Source organism: Poromitra crassiceps, assembly GCF_964638095.1.
Source record: "Poromitra crassiceps genome assembly, chromosome: 18".
NCBI classification, from domain to species: domain Eukaryota; kingdom Metazoa; phylum Chordata; class Actinopteri; order Beryciformes; family Melamphaidae; genus Poromitra; species Poromitra crassiceps.
The window spans coordinates 30,159,240-30,183,563 of NC_139636.1; the positions used below are offsets into that span (position 1 = coordinate 30,159,240).

Below are 24,324 nucleotides of genomic sequence, written 5' to 3' on the forward strand. Positions count from 1 at the left end.
CATGGTATATAGTAGCCTATACAGTACTCAATAATTTCAATCCCCTTGGATAGCCTTTGACAACCAACCAACCAATCAAACAAACAATTTATTTGGCCTATTTATGTATGTAATTATGTATTCATTCATTCAAAAAGGTCCGCTTCTTCTTGACTTCAATCCAATCCAAAATTAACCAATGAACCATCGGCCAATCCGCTGGCCCTTTCTGTTCAGCATCTTGCGGAGAGCTGGGTTGAACGTTGAACTGTGTGCGTGTGTGTGTGTGTGTGTGTGTGTGTGCGCGTGTGTGTGTGTGTGTGTGTGTGTGTGTGTGTGTGTGTGTGTGTGTGTGTGTGTGTGTGTGTGTGTGTGTGTGTGTGTGTGTGTGTGTGTGTGTGTGCGCGCGCCGTGCGTGCATGCGTGCGTGCGTGTGTGCTGGTGTGCGCAGCGGTGTGTGATGGAGAAGGAGAGACTCCAGGCTATAAAAGGACAGACCGACACAGAACAAGATTGAGCGCGTGTGTTTGTGATGATTAAAAAATCGAATAAGAGGCTCCCATAAGTAGAGCAGAGACAGAGTAGGAGGATCTCCGGCCGGTCGGATCACGTCATGATGTTCCAGGCGTGCAGCGCGCTGCCGCCTCCTCTCTACCCGGGGCTCCTGCGTCCTCCGGCGACTCTCTGCTCGCCCTTGCCCCGGTCACTCCCCTCCGGCTTCCTGGTCGAGGACCTCCTCAGAATAAGCCAGCCTGTCAGCTACATACAGCGGACATTATCGTCCAGAAGCCCCGGGGACATGCTCCCGCTGTCCCCCCGGGCCACAGGCTGCAGCCCCGGCCCCGTGCCTGGCCCCAGCCCGGCGAACTCCCCAGGGTGCAGACGCGGGTTCGGCTCTGGCCTCAGCAGCCCGCGGCACACAGCAGGCTGCAGCCTCAAGTTCGGCGTCAGCGCCATACTGGCCCCGTCCACACGCAGCGGTGAGTGTCCTGACAACATAGCCAGCCAGTGCAGAATTATGATCATGACGATGATGATGATGATGATGATGATGATGCTTATTACTACAGTACTGTAATAGCGACAATATTAAAAATATAGGCCTACAACAACAAACAAAACAAAATAGCCTATTAAGCGAAATGTGTTATTCGTGGTTCTATTATGATTATTTTATTATTTAGATGATTATTAATAATAAATAAGCTAGAGCTATAGCTACTACTAAATAGGTAGCCAGAAATAATTGAAAAAAGGTAAAAAAAAAAAAGAAAGAAAAAAAGTAATACAATACATTTAAATATATTTATTTATTTTCCAAATATTCATTTCAGAATAAAATAAGAATATAGGATTATGCTAGTAGTATAGTAGACTAGTAGTCTTGCTACTTGTGTTGAGTTTTACATTGTAAATGTTGTTTATGGTGCCAACTGCCAACTTGCTAATATAACTCTTAACTTTAATATAACCTGTCATACAGTAGTTTAGTTAGTATTAGGAACTAATACTGTAGGTGTGAGATTTCCCGGGTTTGGTTTTCAATGGGGCCACCCAACCTGAACATGTAGACTGCACATGGCACTGCAAAGCACTTTCAATGAGTTGTCCACAAAGATTGACATAAAGATGTATAATATAACTGTCACTCAGACAGTCTGATCAGTTACCATTATCAGCCAGACTTATCAGCATATAGGCTATTTTCTCCGTTTTCGAGATGGACTTAAAATTAAGCTTATATATGCTGAACATTTTGTTTATGTTTATGATCAATGCTTCCTCTCCAGGTACAGTTAATATTATAGGCGTTATAAAGATGTAATATTTTCTGTATTTGTTCATTTTCAAGTTTTATCCCTGGATCCTATCCTGATTGTTATATAGCATTTATTGATATTATTATGATCATACTATTTGCCTATTATGCATTATGGTCTGTTTAATGGAATAGGTTATTTTATTCAGTGTTATTTATCTTACTATTATGTGACGTTATTTCAGCCTCCTGCACTCCTCCAGTCCAGACTTTTCAGACTAAATCCTTCCCACTGCCTTTCTTTGATGGAAACCTCCATCCGTTCATCAGAGCTTCCTATTTCACAGGTAGGTCTTAGCACTTCCCTGTATTTGTATTTACATTTTAGGCACTGTTTCCAGGTAAGATGTTGTTGTTGTTATTGTTGTTGTTGTTGTTGCTTTTAGATAGCTTGAGCTTCCATTCAATCTTTCTGCAATTTGTCAATGTTCATTCAAACTTTGTTTGGACGATGTATTGTTAAAGAAATGAGAAAATGGGGGGCCGTTCATGTATACTTTGGCATTCATATCCAGATTGATTTACAATAGGTTACAACATACAAACAGTAGGCCTATACAGTAGCCTACCAACATAGTAACTTGGCAAACAAGCATAAAGGAGCTTTGAGGTGATGTGTACCTCCACTATAGATCTAAAATGTGATGCAACAGTATTTTTTTTAGGCTATATTTGAATGCAAAACTCCAAATACTGGAGCATGTAGCCTATCGGGGAGAGCATAACAGGCATTTAATGTATGATATCTCCCCCTCTCTCCTTGCTCTGCTCACCCACCTCAACTTTGCTTTCAGTGTCCCTTAATGGTCTAAATGTGATTTCAGAGGCTTTTACCACACAAGGAATTTCAAAGTAGAAAAATAGTAAAGTTTTAAGATAGAATTTAGATAAGAATAGAATAGGCCCAACAGGCACATTGACATCTTCCATCCAAAAATGGCAGTACACTATAATCCTTAAAAATCCCATATTTTGTTATTTAAAACCACATTAACATGTTAGGTAGCCTAGGGCGTAATTTCCACTAGCGATTAGGGGCACATGCCCCCCTCTTTCAAAATGTTGATTGTGTTCCCCACACGTTTTTAATAGCAAAAACTAGCAAAAACTATTTAATATTCAATATCCCAATCTTTTCAATATTTAATTAAAGACAAAGTCAAATATCTGTTCTGGTGATAGCGAACACGAGGTCTCGGGCTCGTAGGCCGTTTAGAGGCCGTGTTGTCGGCCTTTCAGCCTGGGAACACCCGCGGGACAGCCTGAGCAGCTCGGAATCAGTCTCGCCAATTTGAAGGCCTATTTAGCCGACCCAGTGACTGCTGACATTAGCACCGGTCGTCCTAATCTACAAATTGCCGTTTGTCACGCTCTAAATATATTAGCGCCGTTTGTCACGCTGTATATTAGCGCTGTTTGTCACGCTGTAAATATATTAGCGCTGTTTGTCATGCTCTAAATGTGAGGCGGGTATCTTCCCAGCTCCAGACCCCAGTGCCTCTTCACGGGCCATCGTTTTCCCACCAAGCCCCTCCGCCCAACCACAAAGCTTCCAGCACCGTGACCAACAGGAGCCAAAACCACACACACACACACACACACACACACACACACACACACACACACACACACACACACACACACACAAGCATGCACGTGCATCTGCGCTCACACACCGGTCTACACAAAATTTGGCTTGGCCTTGCTGCTCACAAGTTTACCAGTCATGCACTAATTCTTCATTAGATTAGATTCCTATAGGCTCACCCGCTGCGCGGGCTTGTCCGCCCTGCAGCTTGCCGAGCTAGGCCTGCAGCTCGCATATGCAGCTCAACCGCTACGCGGCCTTGCCCGCAGCTCGGTTGCTGCCTGGCCTTGCCTGCTTTATTGGCATGCACAATTGCTCAACTTTGCATCATTGATGACATCACAATGATGTCACAATGTCTATGACATCATCAGTGATATCACAACGCCCAATTGCTCAAGTGACATTACTGATGACATCACTTCCAGTTGGTGACATCACTTCCAGGACAAAAATCGCAGACAGAGAGAGATTGCCCACTTGCTCTGTTATATATATATATATATATATATATATATATATATATATATATATATCATCTGAAATGGTATTAAGACCATATGGAACTCTCCATTGAAATCAGGGTTAATAATAATCCAACAATATAATAATCATAATCCTATTCAATCTAGTAGCCTATGTGTCATGTCATTCGGGTTAAGTCTAACCAATGTAATATTGATCAATTCTTCAAATAGTAATCAAGCTATCCTTCATGCCAGGGGTGGATGAGCCTGATTAAAAATGCTAATAGCCCCACATATTTTTCCTCATCCTAGTTTTATTCTTGTGACTTCAATGTGTCCTACAGAAAGTTTTTGTTGTTGTGGTTAAATCTAAACCCCACATGACCTGTGATCTTTAAAGCCAGACCACAAGTAGTTTGTAGTATTCGTAGTGCAGTAACCTCTACGTGATATGTATATTTAGGAAATAACCACAATTAGTCTTTGCCATTGCATTAGCTACAGTTTGGCTAGTTTTCAACACCAAAAACATCCAAGCAGCCATCACCTCTGTGCTTCTCAGCTTGTAGAGTCCCCACAGACTCTAACAGGACTATCATATTGTTGCCTGTCTTTAAGAGGCTATAATATACTGGCCTGTCTGCGGCCTTTTCCACTCACTTCATTATAACACAATTAGCTTTTTCTATGCAGTTGCAACCTATACAATTCCCCTTCATGCTTCATTAGAGGCAGTGTGAGCCGTGCTTTGGAGGGCCAGGCTCATTACCATAGGCTCTGTTTCCACTGGGGAGACAAATGGGGCTTTTTCTCCTCCCTACACCAGGCTTCACCCAGAACAAGCAGCTTCTGTGCGGCCTCAGGGTGCCTTCAGGGCCTCAGGGTGCCTTCAGGGCCATGACGTACGCAAGCAAGAGTCATGTTCCACCATGGACATCTCAAATGTCATGTATTGATGATTGGGTGTGTCCGGGTAGCGATACTTTTTTATCCCATGATGGCGATGGCATGACCCGCCCCTCTCTGCCTCTGATTGGCTGACTGTACTCGGCTGCTCCCACCTTCTTTCCAGGCGAGCCAGAAGTATCGCAAACGTGAGCAGCAATCAACAAGCATGAGATACTTCATTATATGGAACGTTACAATTGCAAACCCTATATCTGAGTTATTTACATCTACTTAGCCTATTGCACAGACGTGTAATTTTTTCTTGTCATTCCAAATTTAATCACATTGTTGCTCTGATTAAGTAGAAGTACAGTTATTTGTGTAAAAAAAAGACTGGTAAAGCAGAAGTACTGATTCAACTTAATTACTCAAGTAAAAGGAAAAAAGTACAGGCTCTGAAATGTACTCAAGTATAAAAGTAAAAGGTTTTCTGTGCAAGGCGAATAGAAACTCACGTCATATTAATATATTTCAAATACTATTCAACTTAAAAGGTCCCTTCAAAACATATTTTAAGATGCATAAAGACTATACTTTAATCTTCTAGTCTTAATCACTATGACCCACTAGCTCAGAGAGTTGGATTGCTGTCTAGCAGTTTGGAGCTTGTGGGTTTGAGCCTCAGTGAATTTTGAGGTTGTGGGTTCGATCCTCAGTCAGTTTTGAATGTCGACAGCCAGAGGAAAGAGTCATTTAAAGCCCTGAGAAAACCTCATTCAATCAGTCTGACTTGGTGGCACAGAGAGTAAGCTTGCTGCCGGGCAATATTGAGACCTCAGCCACTTTTGCGGTCATGGGTTCGAGCCTCAGTCAGTTTTGAATGGTGACAGGCAGAGGGAAGAGACAAGAGCGCCCGGAGAAGAGCTGTGAGTGTGAAGGGCAGCTGGTGGTGTGAAGGAATAATACACACAGTGACACTGGGGCCAGAGGTTGTGGGTTCTAATCCCGTTCAGCTGGCACTGCCTGGAGCTAAGGGGGGGGATGTTCTCCCCCCCCGACCTCTGCAGAGACATGAGCTGAGGCTTATGAGACAGAAAACCACAGAGAGCTGAAGTTTTACTGACATGGGAAGTATGTCTTATCATTGGTTTTGTTTGGCTGCCGCTACATGTAAAAGTAACTTTTTGAAAAACTGCTCTGGACTCAGTATATGTCTGGATCTCTTTGCAGTCTGTCCACAGTGTCAATTTCTGTGGATCTGTAGGAGGCGCTGTGTCGCTCTGTGTATCTGCCTGTAGGAGGCGCTACGCTGGTGATGTTAAAGACAGGGCAGTGCTGTAATAATGTCTCCTCCATGGGGAATCGAACCAACAGCCTACCTGTCAGACAGAGACAGTGACACAGCCGCTCAGCCGACTGAGCTATGAGCTGTTGGGAGTTAAGCTTCTGATTTCTACACACTGTATTCACACTGACAATAACACAGAGCATAAAGGTCCTCATGTGTGAAGATTATCTGGCTGAACTCTGGTTCGCGTTTGATTAAGCTTGCGTTGCCCAGAGACCTTATTTGAAGCATCGTGGCAAAAACCCATTCAAAAATCCCATAGGCAGAAACAGTGAAGAACCAGGAAGTCCAGGACTTCCGCGTTCCGACTACAAAAATACGTCATCCCTGGGACTCTCTATTAAAATAAAGTGTTAGGGACTGTGAGCAAGCATTCTCCAAAAAGAAACAAATTAAGGTTCTTTCAGATGGTGTAAATTCTTCACAAACTTCATAAAGTTACAGATTTTATTTTTCAGTGTAAAAGCACCCTAAGTGTCTGAGTGATACAGAAAAGTGTGAGAAATCCTGCTCTGGTGGCTCTTAAAGTAAGCATGCGTTGCTGTGTTGTGTCCTCCTGCAGCCTCCTCCTCCGTGGTTCCTGTCCCGGGGACGTTTTCGTGGCCCCTGGCCCCCAGAGGGAAGCCCAGGAGGGGCATGCTGCGGCGGGCTGTGTTCTCTGACCTGCAGCGCAAGGCCCTGGAGAGGACCTTCCAGAAGCAGAAATACATCAGCAAGCCGGACAGGAAGAAGCTGGCCAGCAAGTTGGGACTCAAAGACTCCCAGGTAGACACGGAGAAATGATCCAATCTATCACCATCCCTCCATATCATCATCAGCCAATACAGGTCTTTTCCTTTTCCACATTATTGTCACGGCCCAGAGCGCTCCCAGGCTAACGTTAGGCACAGAACCAAGCTCACCTGCTTTAGCTTGGAGGCTCAGCTCTGTCGACGCCGCAGCTTGTCTGGCCAGCCTGGAGCGTTCCGTCATGATCATTCTCCCGTTCATTTTGAAACTAAATGACACGCTGCCTGTCGCAAACAACCGCAAACACATTTTCCATTTCAAAATTCCATACTTTTCCAGACTCAAATTTCCAGCATTCTCAGTCAGACCATATTTGACATCTGAGTACACAAGGGTGTCGCTTTGTGTTGAAAAGTGGTGGAGACATGTCCCCGTTGTAAATGACACCTACGGCCACACCACAATTCGGAGGTGTACTGTACTTGGGGTTGAGCCTCAGTGAAAGCTTGGTCTTTGAAGAACTTCTCAAGTGAAGCTCCGACAGAAATGACTTGAACTTGTGAGACTCAGTGACCCACAGCTTGACGGCTGCATGACAGTTTGGAGGTTGAGGGTTCGAGCCTCAGTCAGTTAGAGAAAGACTGAAAAGCTCTGAGAAAACCTGTCCTAACAAGTGTGACACAGTGGCTCACATAGTTGGATTACTGCCCAGCAGCACTGAGCTTGTGGGTTTGAGCCTCAGTCAATTTTGAGGTTGTGGGTTTGAGCCTCAGTCAATTTTGAGGTTGTGGGTTCGAGCCTCAGTCAATTTTGAATTAAGAAGTGTGACCCAGTGGCTCAGAGTTTGATCACTGGCTGGCAGTATTGAAGTTGTGGGTTTGTCAAGCCTCAGTCAGTTTTCATCTTTGTGCCAGGTGATGTCACCACCTGTATAAGAATGACACCATGTGGCACCAAAGACCAGCCAATAGCAGATGGTCAGTTCAGTACAGTTGAGTACCCTACTTTTCACCTGTAGGTGTAAGGCTTCCTCCCCATGTGGGTTTTGTTCCTCCAACTCAAAAAAAAAACGGACCACATTCATTTAAACTGTTTAGAAAGCCGAGATGAAACTCTGTGTATTTGAGGGTCTTTCAAACTTCCTTCTCTCCTGTGAAGGTGAAGATCTGGTTCCAGAACCGGAGGATGAAGTGGAGGAACTCCAAGGAGAGGGAGCTCCTGTCGACGGGCGGCTGCCGCCAGCAGACCCTGCCGACCAAGACCAACCCTCACCCTGACCTCACCGATGTCCAGGGCCCCTACTGCCACCACGGTACGCTGGACGGGACCACCACGCGTGACTCTCAGGCTCTGCTGCACAGAGAGGAGTTGCACCATCACCGCCAACACCACCCGTCCTCTCCCTCAGAGTCCAGCAAACAGTCGGAGCTCTCGGAGTCGGAGGGCGAAGAAATTACCGTTTTGTAACGTCATAGATAAGAGGATTTAGAGATCATTATGCGTGTGCCCGTGTGAAACAGAGGTGGAGCCTTGAGAGTTGGACTGAGATCTGTTTTAATGTTGACGTGAGCCTGACTGGAACCCAAACCCAGACTGTAGATCAGTGGTTCTTAAAGGGGGCTCCGGGGACCCCCAGGGGTCCTTGGGGTGGGGGTGAGGATGGGGGCAGCAAAAATGTGAATAATTTATTTTCACTATAATTCCATCCATAAGTAAACTCACATCCAGGTGCTGAAGTAAGCAGTGCAGGTTTGGTTTATCATCTTATGCGACACACATGATGTCACATTATGGAAACCAGCTACACCACTTAACAATGACATGACAATGAGCATTGAACAATGACTATTTTGGTCATGGGTTTCATCCTGTAATTATCTGATGGGGTTCCCTGGGATCAAATTTTTATCAAATGGGGGGGGGGGGTCTGTGGTCTAATTAGTGTTAGTTTAGGGGTCCATGACATGAAAGAGTTTGAGAACCACTGCTCTAGATAATGCATTTTTTTTTTTTTTTACATAGACATGAATGGGTATTGGATAGAAAAATCAACCAGATTTTTTAATTCCTGAAAATACCTAAACGGCCCAGTATGGATGATGAAAATAGTGAAAATGCACCTTCAGTTTTTGCCGCTGGTATTTGTCAAATTAACTTTTGAATGGCGACGAGTACTCCAGTACCTTGCTGAATTCTCTCAGCCCAGTACTCCAGTACCTTGCTGTATTCTCTCAGCCCAGTACTCCAGTACCTTGCTGTATTGTCTCAGCCCAGTACTCCAGTACCTTGCTGTATTGTCTCAGCCCAGTACTCCAGTACCTTGCTGTATTCTCTCAGCCCAGTACTCCAGTACCTTGCTGTATTCTCTCAGCCTCTTCCCTTCAGTGCCATTTTTTTTGTACAGTGTTGTATAAATGACTTTTGTTAGATTGAATATTTTTTTAACATAGATTTAAATGTCTAAACTCCTAAGTACTTATTTTGTGCTTGACATACATACAGTATTTGTATTGCTGAGTATATTTTCTCAAATAAATCTTAAATGTATCATTTTGTATTGATCTCTAATGTCCTATCGATATAAAACTAGAAATAGATAGAATGGAATAGACTAGAAAACACATACAGCCAAGGAGACAGATGATTGTTAAAAAAAAACAATACTTTATTGCCATTTTACACTATGGATTATACACAGAAAACTGGAGAGCAACAATGTAGACTACTGGCATTTCAATTAAATACAAAACAATGTTTTTGCTTGAACTGAACATTCAGCTACAGCACAGACGACTGACTGGGCCATCAGAAAAACAATGACTCCATTAAGCAGCTCGTTTTTAGTAATGCAAACTTTATTTACATGAAAAAATAAACACAATGACTTCATGCCATGCTCTGTAACCTTAACAGAATGTAGTGAAATTCCTTCGTTCGGATAAAGAGCCATACATAAATAAGAGTTTGGTCAATGCGGTTGTCGGTGTCTGCCATGTTGGCTCTACAGTCCTGTTCCATGGCTGCTGTTAAATAAATGGTGATGTTATGGAGGGAATTAGTACATATTTACAGCCAAGACTTCCTTGGTTCTAGAGAAAAGTCAGTCCAAAGCACAGCCCCATAACACAACATGAAACCTAGCTATGGCTCCGCTTGGTCTGAACTCCCCGAACGGATCAAACGTGGCTCGCCTACGGACGATAGACGAGAAACACTGCAGACTTTTACCTAAAACCAATGCATTAAACCAAGTGGGAGGCACACACAATGGCCACCTTCATATTAGACACAAAGTGGAAGGCTAAACGAGACAGATTATCCAGGTAACTTTGACCAAACGTCTGGGTCAAACACACAAGATTCCTACAGTCATTTAATGAAACGCCACTTCCTTCATGAACACAGAGCTCTAGCTAGGTGAGCCTGTTCAGTTGAAAGCCTTCCACTGCACTGCCACCTACAGGACAGGACTACATCAGCAGGTAGGTACACACTAACAAACAAACAGCACTTCCAGCCCCACACTCAAGATGGCGCAATTGTGTAAAGTCAAGATCTTACATTTTGCCACTTTATGATTTAGTAACATAAAACTTGTTAGGTTAGATTAGATTGACGTTAGATTATAATTATCAAGGGATCGCCATTTTCACTGAGGAACGGAAGGTAATTTGTGCCAAAATGTTTACTTTCAAACTATTACAATCACGACGATCTTCGCAATGATGAATCACTTGAAGTGCCCAAGTAATGTTAGTGCGAACTGGGCTTTAGTGAAGAAGCCTGTCGACACCAGGTCTTAATGCTCTAGCCAAAGGTGAGCTGTGTATCTAAAGGTGAACGACAAGCAGAGAAGGTAGTTGAGATGTATCTAGACAGTGTTCAGCCACAAGGGCAGGGGAAGGGGGGGGGTGTCAAAGTTAACCCAAGCCCTCTACTGGTAGGTACGACGACTGCAACAAGTTCAATTTGTGAACTTTTCATCACCTGCAACTGTTTGAGAAGCGCTTTGTTAACGTTAAGTGGTTAGCAACCTCAAGTATATACAAACGTATTGTGCCATGAAACTAAAACTGAGGGGGGAAATGTAGTCCACTTAGTTGATTATTATTATTATTATACAGAGACAAGGTTTCTTGTTTTCTTTGAGTGAGAGAGTATGCAAGAGATGCAGGACAGATGTGTCTGGGAGGAGGGTGGCGCCCCTAGAGGGGAAGGCCGGGAGAGGCAAACAACATGAAAACAGTCTGCTTGTGGGAGAGATACATTACGTTCACTCCATTCAAATCAAAGTTTGATTCAGCCTGAAATCTGAATACAAGCTAGATCCCGGGCGTGTGTGTGTGTGTGTGTGTGTGCACCAAAGTGCGTTCAGGTGCATTCAGACATAGCGTTAGCTTTACAGTTCAATCTGAATAATACTGGACTAGGTTTTCTAAAAGAGCTGAGCCTAACATACCAGCACAGTGGGTGGAGTCAGAGCTGAGCCTAACATACCAGCACAGTGGGTGGAGTCAGAGCTGAGCCTAACCTACCAGCACAGTGGGTGGAGTCAGAGCTGAGCCTAACCTACCAGCACAGTGGGTGGAGTCAGAGCTGAGCCTAACATACCAGCACAGTGGGTGGAGTCAAAGCTGAGCCTAACCTACCAGCACAGTGGGTGGAGTCAGAGCTGAGCCTTACCTACCAGCACAGTGGGTGGAGTCAGAGCTGAGCCTAACCTACCAGCACAGTGGGTGGAGTCAGAGCTGAGCCTAACATACCAGCACAGTGGGTGGAGTCAGAGCTGAGCCTAACATACCAGCACAGTGGGTGGAGTCAGAGCTGAGCTTAACCTACCAGCACAGTGGGTGGAGTCAGAGCTGAGCCTAACATACCAGCACAGTGGGTGGAGTCAGAGCTGAGCCTAACCTACCAGCACAGTGGGTGGAGTCAGAGCTGAGCCTAACCTACCAGCACAGTGGGTGGAGTCAGAGCTGAGCCTAACATACCAGCACAGTGGGTGGAGTCAAAGCTGAGCCTAACCTACCAGCACAGTGGGTGGAGTCAGAGCTGAGCCTTACCTACCAGCACAGTGGGTGGAGTCAGAGCTGAGCCTAACCTACCAGCACAGTGGGTGGAGTCAGAGCTGAGCCTAACATACCAGCACAGTGGGTGGAGTCAGAGCTGAGCCTAACCTACCAGCACAGTGGGTGGAGTCAGAGCTGAGCCTAACATACCAGCACAGTGGGTGGAGTCAGAGCTGAGCCTAACCTACCAGCACAGTGGGTGGAGTCAGAGCTGAGCCTAACCTACCAGCACAGTGGGTGGAGTCAGAGCTGAGCCTAACCTACCAGCACAGTGGGTGGAGTCGGACTCAGGTTGTGATTTTAGGGTATGCTTCTTTGATGCTACCTGAAATGTGAATACAGAGGGTGGGGGCGGGGCTAGGATCCCGAGTGCGATGTATTTCAGACGACCGGAAAACAATGAACAATGAATACGAACACGGACTAAATCAAACGAGGCTATTAGGGTTTTTTCTACTACCGGATGAAATGGCGGAATCCACAGATTAGAGGGGAGGGGATTCCAAGTGGTCGATTTTGGGGAGGGAGGATTTCCTCCTCTTATTGCCTGTTGCTCTTGATCCGCTCCAGGCGCTTCTTCAGGTCATCCAGGTTGGCGGAGGCGGGCGATGCGGAGCGGGTGTGCGTGGTGGCGTGCGTGGGCGAGTGCGTGCTGTCCTCCCGCTGGTACAGCTCCCGGGACTCCTTGAGCTGCGACAGCTTGCTGTGGAGCATGTCTGTGGAGGAGGCCACCGACGGCTTGGACGAGGACAGCAGAGAGGAGATAGGCGGCCGCTGCTGCTGCTGCTCCTCCTCGCCGACCCCCATGCCCTGCAGCATCTGGATGGAGGGGAGAACATAGACAAGAGCGCTTGGTGCTGGAAGTGGTGTTTTTGCGAGGCTCACTAGGAGCTGCTGCTCCCTCTTGCCTCTAGGGGCGGGAACCGCAGACTAACTCACGATACGATGGCGATACTTGGCTTTCGATAACGATGGTATCACGAAACAGCGATTCTGCGATACATTGCAAGACATTTCATCTGCAATACATCATATTTGTGTAGCTGAAGAGGGAAAAATACCCTTAAAAAGGCAAAGAGCAGGAATTATGTATTTTTTCATAGAATTGATTGAAAATCTTTTCAATCTGTGTAAATTAAGTTGACAGAAAACATTAATGCAAAAAAGAAAAAAATAAGACATTTCAGGATAAAATGTCACGATATGGCATCACAATATGGTATCATGATACGGGTGCCAGTGTATTGATAATGTATCGCAAGAGGAAGTAACACGATATATTTATATTTTGTCCCACATTATGTGTCTTGTTTATGTAAATAACAATAGAACAAACAGAGGGGTATTTGTGTAATTCAACACTGGGAGGATGAAGCAGTATATTTGCAGTAAGCAGTATATATGTGTCTACCCACCCTGGAGTTGTTTTCCAGGCCTTGTCTCTGTCTGAGGATCTTGAGTCTCTCGTAGTAAACGGCTGGTTTCAGCTCTTCTCCGTTACTGACGTTGCTGAGAGAACCCAAGTCCACGCCGTGCTGAGGGATCACTGCAGTCACACAGAAGAACAAAACACTTAAAAACATACTGGACATCCAACCAGTGTTATTCCACTTTCATACTGGACATCCAACCAGTGTTATTCCACTTTCTTGGTCAGGATAATCCATTTTTAAATGAGCTAGACAAGCTCTTATCCTGACGACGAGGAAGCAATGAAAGACATTATACCATGGTCTGGGGGAATACTCGATTCTGATTGGCTGCAAGGTGTCCATTAATTTGTGATAATGTACAGTGATAATGTACACCTAGCTAAATGGTCTGTTCACCGTTCATATCAATGTGCCAGGATCACGACAGAGCCGTTTGAGCTCTATACCACCGTTAACGCTTAATATGGCACTTTTATAGTGCAGTTAACAGCAACACACTGAGAGACGTCCTTGCACAAAACATACCTGGACTCCAACATAGAAAGCTGATGGTTTTCAGTCTACTCCAGCCTCGCGCCATTTACGTCTTATAAGACCCGCAGACGTTAATGTAATTCCCTTGAATGCGAGAATTAACGAGCCAGTTATATGGCGTTGCATTCTTAGACATCGGCATATGCTTTTTTTTCGTATATTACATACAATTGGCTAAATTATTAATTAGCTTGACTCTAGAATTGTGCCAGGTGCAGGCACTAAGCGGCCATTTTATCCAATGATAGCGTAATCTTGAGCAGCCGAGGGGACTATTTTGTCTCGCCGGTTCTCAACTCATTCAAGGTTATGAAAACTAGATTCTGATTGCAAAATGCATGGAAATATAAATGGTCTTTTTTTGTTTATTTGGCAAGTGACCATGGTATAAGCGGGTTATTGCACTTCGAGGTGTCCATTATCAGAAATGATTGGACTTCGCGGAGGCTTCGCCTCGGACGGTTCACGCCTCCACGTCGTCCAATAATTTCTGATAATGGACACCTCGTCGTGCATTAACCCTTACTTATTCTGCTTTTTCACAGTGTGAGTGGTGAAGCAGGCTGGCCCTGGCCCTGGCCCTGGCTATACCTGCGGAGGTCTGGATGTGTGCTTTACCCTCTTTCTCAGACTCGATCACGCGCAGTCCTCGCTCCACGTAGCTCTGGAAGAACTGGGAGGTGTTTCTGAGGAAGGGTTCCAGGTCGGCGTCAGAGTACTTCTGTTTGTACTCATATAACTCGGTCAGACCCTGGGGATGACAGGATATTTGTACATTAGCACAATAGCACACTGTTATTTATCACTTGTATCAACCTCCATCGGTGACCAATAGAAATTGCAACAACATAGATAGAACTTCTCCTAGTTTCTCGCACTTTGTAACCTTTGCTATTCAGGGTATAGAGACACTGCGGAGCACGTCATCATTCAGAAACCACGCCCAAAATGGGGGGAACAAAAACTCCCCTTCCAATCCTGCCGTTCTCCTATCAATGAAACCAAGTTTGATTTCAGTCTCCCAACAATTTTCTTTCTTTCTTTAAAAAATAATAATAAATAGACTCATTTTCGTTTCTGTTAATTTTATCCAAATATCACCAGACTGGATATGAGCAGACCTCTTTAGTGTTCTCCTTGGAGCCAATCTTCTTGAATATCTCTGACAGGATGTCACTGACTTTAGCCTTCGACATCCGCTCCTCCTGCAACACAAATTCACTTGAGGTCTATCAGCACATCTAGAGCTCTTCATTTTTCATTTAGTGAGTGAGTGAGTGAGTGAGTGAGAGAGTGAGAGAGAGAGTGAGAGAGAGTGAGTGAGTGTGTGTGTGAGTGAGTGAGTGAGTGAGAGAGTGAGAGAGAGTGAGTGAGTGAGTGAGTGAGTGAGTGAGTGAGTGAGCTGCGTGTTGCTGTGAGGTGTGTTGCTCACCATGCGCAGGCCGCCCTTCTCGTTGCCCCGGTCGGTCTTGAACCCGGACAGGTTTCCAGAGTGTTTCACCACCCGTCTGAGATGAGCCTCCAACTCAGACTCGTTACGATTCTCTATCATCGACAGGTGGTCCAGGATCTACATATTAATAAATAAATACAATAGAAATTTGTCGTCAAAAATTACCTAAATTACCTAAAAAATAATATCTCACTACTATAAGGCGGAGGGGTCAACTGTGCATGCTCAGAACGGCACGTGGATCGTGGTGCTTGGAATGCGGTCTCCAGTCTGCATGTCGAAGTGTCCTTGGGTAAGACACTGAATTTGCCTTGGCCCCGTGCATGGGGCGGCTTTAGCTCAGGAGGTAGAGCGGGTCGGCCAATGACGCAAGGGTTGGCGGTTCGATCCCCGCTCCCTCCCAGCTGCTGTCGTTGTGTCCTTGGGCAAGACACTTAACCCTCCTTGCTCCTGCGTGGCAGCCTGCCGCCATTGGTGTATGAATGGGTGAATGTAGACTATCTACTGATTGTAAAGCGCTTTGGATAAAAGCGCTATATAAATGCAGGCCATTTACCATTTACCATTTACTGAACCCCAAATTGCTCCCGATGGTGTGCCAGCACCCTGCGTGGTAGCCTGCCGCCATTGGTGTGTGAATGGGTGAATGTACCTACTGACTGTAAAGCGCTTTGGATAAAAGCGCTATATAAATGCAGGCCATTTACCATTTACAAACTTTCAAGGACCCTTCAAGACGCCTGTAATATGACAATATGAATAGGTAGATGAATAAATTAATAAATTAATAAAGAAAATACATGGCCAATTGTGTGTGTGTGTGTGTGTATGACCTTAGCCCCGGTCAGTTTGCAGAGTGTGTGTAGCAGTGTCTTCAGGGTCCTGTGTGGCACGTCGCTCTTTAGCTGCTTGAGTTTCTCTTTGGGGAAAACCCTCATGAAATTGTGGACGTCCAGTAAGATCCGATCCAGATTGATGCTGTTAATGGTTTCTGGGAGGAACCTGATCATCCTCCAAAGACACTGCACACACACACGCACACGCGCACGCACACGCACACACACACACACACACACACACACACACAGGGAGAGAGGGTTGTCACTTGTTGTCTGTAAGCACATTCATATGATTTTACATTCCAGAGTGAAATATTGTGACACATTGTTTGTAAGAGATGTATTGTTTAATACACAGTCTAACTGGACAGCTCTGAGTCAGCCATTAGTTTGTTGTTCTAATGTGCCAGCAAGACTTGAGCTTTACATTTAAATCAGAAACTGACTTGAAAATCAATAGGTTGGTAAAGAATGCAAAGAATACAGCGGAGTTAGGCGGTTGGCTGAAACATGATTTTTTTTTGCTGATTTAAATGACCTTTAATTTTTTTAATTAAAGGTCATTAATTAATTTTTTTAATTTTCAATTAAGAAATAGTTAATTGAAAATGTAGGCCAGTGCAAAGACATTCAGGGTTCCTCACGGCCTTCGGTAACCTTAGATAGCTGCCTGACAAAGGAGCGGCTGGGACACACCAGAAGCGTCTCCGAAGCAGCACGTCATGGAAGCGTTGAGCAGGAGCCTTTCCGTTCACACCAGAAGCACTCTCTTTTGCTCCGCGCCTCACTCTCTTTTGCTCCGCGCCTCACTCTCTTTTGCTCCGCGCCTCACTCTCTTTTGATCCGCGCCTCACTCTCTTTTGCTCCGCGCCTCACTCTCTTTTGCTCCACGCCTCACTTTGTTCTGTTTCCGCGCCGGTCACAACTTGTACGGACTTCATGCCTGGCTGCCAGGGCCGGATCTACCATTATGTATCATACTGTATGTATCAGTATGAAGGCACCCTCCTTTTTTCTTTTTGGTCGGGCGTCAACTAACTAAATCTGTTTTTCTTGAATGGGAGGACTATCATTAAAAACTCTAATTTCCAATGTGATTTAAAAGCTACATCTCAATGTATCTTATGTATATGCACAAGGCACCACGGCACAATCCCATGTCTTATTATTTTTACCCCTACCCTTCGTTTTTGAGTGCCCCTCGCTTTGCTCCTTGCCATTCAAAACGGAGCCACAAGGGGCACCGGTTGAAATCTTTACCCAGGAAATGGGGCACCACTTGTTACGTCATCATTTTGCCAAACTGGTACAAACAGATTGAATGAAGTCTGCAGATTCTCCTAGATAGATAAACTATTTTGTCATCATATTTCCACAAATTAGATCATTAAATTCCTGAGACATATGTGGCCCCTACCTTCATGACCAGTTCAGAGAACATGGGAGAACCGGCTGTAGTGATCAAACTGTCCTGCAGCAAAACCAGCAGAGCACTGGAGACAGGGAGGGAGGGAGGGAGAGAGAGAGAGAGAGAGAGAGAGAGAGAGAGAGAGAGAGAGATAAATAGGTTAATGCTATCAGCACATCTTATCTACATGAATATTTACCATCTACCAGTCTTGACTCAACTAACTGCTGGCTCTCTAACCAGGGATCCCAAACCTTCTTAAAGTCGAGCTGAACCCAAAAATGACTTATTTTATTTTAGTTCAAATACCTGGGTATGCAGTGCACCTATTTAATAATGTATGCAAAACAAATCACAAAAATCAAATTTCTTTAGTTTTTCACACTTTTTCACATCAAAAGTTCATTTTTCAAGATTTCATTGATAACAGTAATTTACAGTTTGCTGACGTCACCTAGTACTATCAAATTTCTACCCCATTTCAACCAATCATATCACGACATGCAGCTGTCAATCAAATCTTCATTTCAGGATTTTCTCTTCCAAATGAAGGGGAAAATGGCACCTAGTGCCTGTCATCTGGCAGAGTTTCTAGCCCATAAACTAACTACTAACTTGAGCAATTATGCAAACTAAATCAAACGGTAATTTCTAAGAATGCAAAGAAATGTAACTGGCTCGTTAAAACACGCATTCCAGGAATATTATTTACATTTATAACGATAATGGCGCGCGCCTCCGAGCCTGACAGCCTCCCTGGCTGTCAGGGGTCGTCTCTCGGAGATTCCAGGCGGGCGGGCAGCACCCATGCATCGGATTGTCCGCTCGCTCCGCACGAAGCAGCTGGCTCCCTGGTACTCTGCGGATCCCACTCGCGTAGCATGACAACAGGCTGAATCCCACTCGATTTGGGGGTGGAACACGCCAGGATTGGCCAATGCCAAAGCCAGTCCTCAGAATTGTCAAATCAAATCATCGACACGTATATGGTCCGCCTCTCAATTTGTTTTCAGTCTGAAACGGACTCAGATGCACGTGACGAACGGGTTCACCTCGACTTTAAACCTCAAATTCAAAGGACCCAACACAGCAGTTTTTTTTTATACTTCATTTGTAGATTTCATTTGTCAGACAAGACATTAATATGCAATTATTTCAAGGTACAAATATGCACAGAAAGATTTGAGATCAAGGTTAATTAGTGTTACAACACTGAGAAATTTTATTTTAGAATTTTTAGAATTTTCCAGGCATAGCTGAAGGTTCGCTTAACGTTAATTTTCTCCCTTGCTTGCCGCTGTTTAACTTGCATCATTTGACTTCAATCACTCCTGCGCGCACGTGACTGCCACACTTTCTCCAGACAGGTGGCGTGTGAAACAGACAGCAGGAGAAACACATGCAGACAGCGGACGGTAGCTTATAACGTTAAATCAAATTAAAATCAAAAGAACGTCAATTTCTATTCAAAATATATAAATTCAAGCACATTCAATGTCTCTCTCTCTCTTTCTCTCTCACACACTCACTCTCACCTGAGTATGTTGGTCTGGTCAGATCTCTCCAGCACTCTGACGACCAGCAGGTTGACTGATCTGATGAGCTGCTGTCCGTCCTCGATGTCCTCCACTCTGCCGTCCAGCATCAGGGTGATCAGGCCGTGCATCAGGTCCTTCAACACGCCCATAGACGCCTCTCTGGCCAGGGACTCCATGGAGAACAACTGGGGACAGAGAGGGGAAGAGGGCAAGAGACACAAGTTCGCCTTTTTAGATCCAAGTGGCATAAAGTAAGCTTTCTACTGGCCCATAGCTCCAAAAATCTCCTGCTCAGTAAACCACAATAAGACTATGTCCACACTATGTCCACCGGTTTTGTTCTAAACCAGCGTTTAAAGAGGAAAACGATCTTTGTCCACATGAAAGTTTCAGCTGTGGTCCAGAAAAAAATCTATATCAATGCGCCTGGGCCAGTGTAAAACAGGAAGCAGATTGTTCACCCACTCGGTTGGTTGGTTGCTAAGCGAAATGGCCAAAACTCCGAGCTGTCTCTCTCAAGTCTGTCTTTTTCTCATCTTTCTCGTATATCTTTATGGATTATATTGATGCTGAATTGACATGAAGACTGTCTACATACATAATATGAGTTATGTGTATTACAGACACGGTAAGGAATTGTTAATACATCATAATTCTTAAAGTCCCTGGAAACCAAGAATAAATGCGTTTTGAATTTGTCAAAAATTTGTTATTAACCACTAAGCCAAATTTGAACGATTCAAAATGTCGGCAAGTACATAAAATGAGGTTTCAAAATGCCCTGCTCTCCTCTGCTCTGAGACTGTGTGGGCGTGTCTCTACTCTGCTCTGAGACGTGTGGGCGTGTCTCTACTCTGCTCTGAGACGTGTGGGCGTGTCTCTACTCTGCTCTGAGACGTGTGGGCGTGTCTCTACTCTGCTCTGAGACTGTGTGGGCGTGTCTCTCCTCTGCTCTGAGACTGTGTGGGCGTGTCTCTCCTCTGCTCTCTGAGACTGTGTGGGCGTGTCTCTACTCTGCTCTCTGAGACTGTGTGGGCGTGTCTCTACTCTGCTCTCTGAGACTGTGTGGGCGTGTCTCTACTCTGCTCTGAGACTGTGTGGGCGTGTCTCTCCTCTGCTGAGACTGTGTGGGCGTGTCTCTCCTCTGCTCTGAGACTGTGTGGGCGTGTCTCTCCTCTGCTCTGAGACTGTGTGGGCGTGTCTCTACTCTGCTCTCTGAGACTGTGTGGGCATGTCCTTTGAAGGTGCTGAAGGAGCTGCAGCACATGGCTAGTCTGACTGCCTGGAAGCTCTAACCTCTGACTGACCTCTGCCGAGGTGCAGAGCAGTGTGGACGCAAGGCGTAAACACAGCAAAAGCTATGCAATTTAAAAGGAAAGCGGGTTGGTGTGGACGACGTACTTTAGCCTTGTTCTGGATGCATTTTTAGATCAAGTGAAGATTATATTTATATCAAATCAAAGTGTGATTGCTGTGGGGAAATAAGAGTCGTGGCAGTTGCCAAATAATAGAGTCCAGCAAAGCAAAGCAGCTGAGTGACTTACAGAGAGCATGTTTCCTATAATGCAGCTGTAGAGTTTGAAGATGTCCTTCTTGTCCAGCCGGTCGTCGGCCATGTGAGTGTTGTAGATGAGCCTCAGCTGCATGAAGGTGGCGATGAGGAACTGGTCTATGTGACCCGACATGACCTCCGCCTTGTCCTCCTGACGCAGCACCTCGTCTATCTGTGGGGACAAACAATGTGGATGGATCAGAAAACCACAGTTCCACAGTAGGATTTACAATACTATGGACGCACCGATACCTGGTATGGAAAATCAGATATTTGGCAATGTGAAATATCTTATTTTACATGAATGTGTGTAAATGTGCCAAAATAACTATAAAAAAAACACTGTAATAAAAACTTGTAATTAAGAGTTTTGTGACCGATTGTGAAATTCTGCGCTGGTTTGTTACGTATTTGTTCCCCCATTTGTGAAACAAAGAAATCATTATAAAAATGAACCGTTGTCTTTCAGCCCTTCATCACACAAATTCAATTGTACAAATGTATCAAACAACCTTTAATACCTGTGCCAGTGCCTGTATGCTGGTGTTAATACCTGTGCCAGTGCCTGTATGCTGGTGTTAATACCTGTGCCAGTGCCTGTATGCTGGTGTTAATGTCACCGCTAGCCACCTGGGAGATGACAAAGTTGATGGTGGAAGCTGTGCTGTTGTGGAGCTCATCGAAGTGGGGAGAGACAGAACGCATCCTGGTAAGCACACACACACACACACACACACACACACACACACACACACACACACACAACATACTTTACAATGCCACTATGGTTTTCTGTATGTATTTTCTGTCTGCTTGCATTTTTTGTTCCATGTTTAGTTGCTTTCATGTCCTTTTACATCCTGTCTGGTTGCATCTCTCTCCCGTAACGGACAAGCCCGTCTTTTATTGTCACACGAACACCACAATACATGCATGCGGCCACAACACACTCATGGCCGGTGAAAAGTGTCCTCTGCATTTAACCCATCCATCCATGTCCTTTCCTCCAAGGGGCAGGCCAGGAGCAGTGGTCGCTTTCTCGTACAGCGCCCGGGGACCAACTTCGGATGTTGTCGTCACTGGTCGGATGACGATGGCGATCTGATCTTCTGCATGTTTTTTTTTTTTAGTGGGAGGGTTATGTACGGAGGAACCCCCTGGGGGAGCACAGGGCTGCAACTAACGATTATTTTGATAATCGATTAATCTGTCGATTATTTCTTCGATTAATCGTATAAGAATAAATGCGCAGATTTTATTTCAATAATTTTATTCAAAAACCATGCATGGTGCTGCCGCACTCGTCCCCATGGACACGTGCCATAGTCAGTCCGCGACACAGGAAGTAGGCAGCTGCAAGACAGACGCAAGTCACAACGTAGTAGATAAACGTTTATATAATTATATAGCTCTGCGTCCCAACGAATCGCAACCCAACAAATCGATAATGCAATTCGTTGCCAACAAATTTAATAATCCATTTGTATGGTTTAGCTGTTGCAGCCCTACTTGCGTCGATGCGTATGCTTGTTGTGATTCTTGTCTGTGAATGTGTGTGTGCCTCCACACTAACTTGTCTGTGAATGTGTGTGTGCCTCCACACTAACTTGTCTGTGAATGTGTGTGTGCCTCCACACTAACTTGTCTGTGAATGTGTGTGCCTCCACACTCACTTGGGCTCAGGGATGATGATGGGCTCCAGCAGTTCATCCAGTTTGTGCTGCACCAGGTCGGGCAGCTCTCCCACTCGGCTCTGGTCCGTCTCGATCATGTCCAGGTCCAGCTGGAACTCCTTGGGGATGGGCGGATGGGACGACTCGTGCTGTGCATTCTGACGGGCTTGGCTGGTCGGAGGGAGGGAGGGAGAAAAGAGTACATTTAGTCCAATGTTTTATAGATCAGTGCCTGTTAGCTCCAGTCCTGGCTGACACGGGATCCTGAACACTCCCAGTTTGGGAGTCTTTATAAACTGGCTCAACGTGGATCTACATGGTTTGGTAGTCTTCAGTGTAAGGTGAATGTACTGTATGTCCTGGTGGATCTACATGGTTTGGTAGTCTTCAGTGTAAGGTGAATGTATGTCCTGGTGGATCTACATGGTTTGGTAGTCTTCAGTGTAAGGTGAATGTACTGTATGTCCTGGTGGATCTACATGGTTTGGTAGTCTTCAGTGTTAGGTGAATGTATGTCCTGGTGGATCTACATGGTTTGGTAGTCTTCAGTGTAAGGTGGATCTACTGTACATGGTTTGGTAGTCTTCAGTGTAAGGTGGATCTACATGGTTTGGTAGTCTTCAGTGGAAGGTGAATGTATGTCCTGGTGGATCTACATGGTTTGGTAGTCTTCAGCGGAAGGTGAATGTATGTCCTGGAATGAAGGTGTGTGAGAAAGGCCTGATCTCGTCTACATTCTCCTCGGACTCTCAGGACTGAAGCTGATCAGCACTGATCTGAAACCAACATTGAGGCTCCTTCAGGAGCCAAAGTGGCTCCTTCAGACAAACAAAAAGTCAAAGTCAAAGCAAGTCAAGGAGCTAACTTAACATTTGGAAATGTGGTTTTTAGGCCTGTTTGACCATCTCTGGATAGGTGAAAAGTTTTTTTTTTTTAGCATGAAATGAGCAGCCATGATGTCACAGTGAGCTTGAACTTTGATCACCAAAATCTAATCAGTTCATCCAGGGCCGATCCTGGCCATTTGGGTGCCCTAAGCGTAATTGTTCTGTGGTGCCCCCCCCCCCCCCCCCCGTAAAACTTTCAATAACTGTCAAACGAAAGACTGCAAAATCATTAATTATGAACGATACTAGTGTATCTCACATTTCATTACATGTGGGAAACAAACAATTGTTAGAATTACTGTACATGTCAGCAAACAAGTGATTGTTAAACTGTACATGCAAGCAGGGGCGGACTGGGATCATAATTCAGGCCGGGCATTAGATACCAAGCAGGCCAGGCCGATACAGGCCGACGTGCGTGCCGGCGTCCGAAGGGCGGCGGTGAAAAATTTGGGCTGTTTGAAGCCCAATTTGGGCCGTTTGAAGCCAGATTTGGGCTGTTTGAAGCCAGATTTGGACCATCTGAAGCCCGATTTGGGCCAGTTGAAGCCAGATTTGGGCCAGTTGAAGCCAGATTTGGGCCGGTTGAAGCCAGATTTGGGCCGCTTGAAGCCCAATTTGGGCCGTTTGAAGCCCAATTTGGGCCGAGTCCAATTTTACAATGAGATGCACCCTGAATAAAGTAATAAAACCACTAGTAAACCAGTAGGCGGCGCCTGGCCTGCTGTTCAGTGAGTGGCCTGACTGAGGGCACCAAAAAAAAAAAAAAAAAAATTTTTTTTTTTTTTGTGCCCTCAGTCACGTGATGCCCTACGCAGTCTGCGTACTCTGCGTAATGGGTTGGAGCGGGCCTGAGTTCATCCTTGAGTCCAAGTGGACGTTTGAGGCAAATTGGAAGAAATTCCATCAAGCCGTTCCTGAGATATCGCGTTAAAGAGCTTGGAAATGGGGTTTGTGACGTCACAGTGACCTTGAACTTTGACATTTAACCACCAAAATATATTCAGTTCATCCTTGAATCCAAGTGGACATTTGAGGCAAATTTGATTAAATTCCGTCAAGGCGTTCCGGAGATATCGCTTTAACGAGCATGAAAGGAGCAGTCGTGAGGTCACAGTGA

The 24,324-nt window shown here is 45.1% G+C and overlaps 2 protein-coding genes across 2 annotated transcripts in view; one reads left to right on the forward strand and one right to left on the reverse strand.

Moving 5' to 3' along the window:
* Window positions 1-592: 592 nt before the first annotated feature.
* On the forward strand, window positions 593-8,285 carry LOC310792877 (homeobox protein DBX1-B-like; the record flags this gene model as incomplete). The annotated part of the gene is made up of 4 exons (XM_083654647.1): window positions 593-959; window positions 2,002-2,085; window positions 6,652-6,854; window positions 7,977-8,285. 4 exons carry the CDS (start codon window positions 593-595, stop codon window positions 8,283-8,285), a joined length of 963 nt encoding a protein of 320 aa, XP_083510773.1.
* Window positions 8,286-12,124: 3,839 nt separating this feature from the next.
* Window positions 12,125-24,324, reverse strand: part of LOC310792650 (cytoskeleton-associated protein 5-A-like) — a 62,047-nt gene continuing 49,847 nt past the window's right edge. The window contains exons 33-43 of the mRNA XM_083654368.1: window positions 22,318-22,488; window positions 21,230-21,350; window positions 20,637-20,816; window positions 19,090-19,277; window positions 17,564-17,639; window positions 16,141-16,329; window positions 15,287-15,424; window positions 14,976-15,059; window positions 14,446-14,605; window positions 13,303-13,433; window positions 12,125-12,670 (exon numbers count right to left, since the gene is read on the reverse strand). Of these exons, the coding sequence (XP_083510494.1) occupies window positions 12,428-12,670; window positions 13,303-13,433; window positions 14,446-14,605; window positions 14,976-15,059; window positions 15,287-15,424; window positions 16,141-16,329; window positions 17,564-17,639; window positions 19,090-19,277; window positions 20,637-20,816; window positions 21,230-21,350; window positions 22,318-22,488 (1,681 nt within the window). The 3' untranslated portion in view covers window positions 12,125-12,427. The remainder of the gene's footprint in view (window positions 12,671-13,302; window positions 13,434-14,445; window positions 14,606-14,975; window positions 15,060-15,286; window positions 15,425-16,140; window positions 16,330-17,563; window positions 17,640-19,089; window positions 19,278-20,636; window positions 20,817-21,229; window positions 21,351-22,317; window positions 22,489-24,324) is intronic.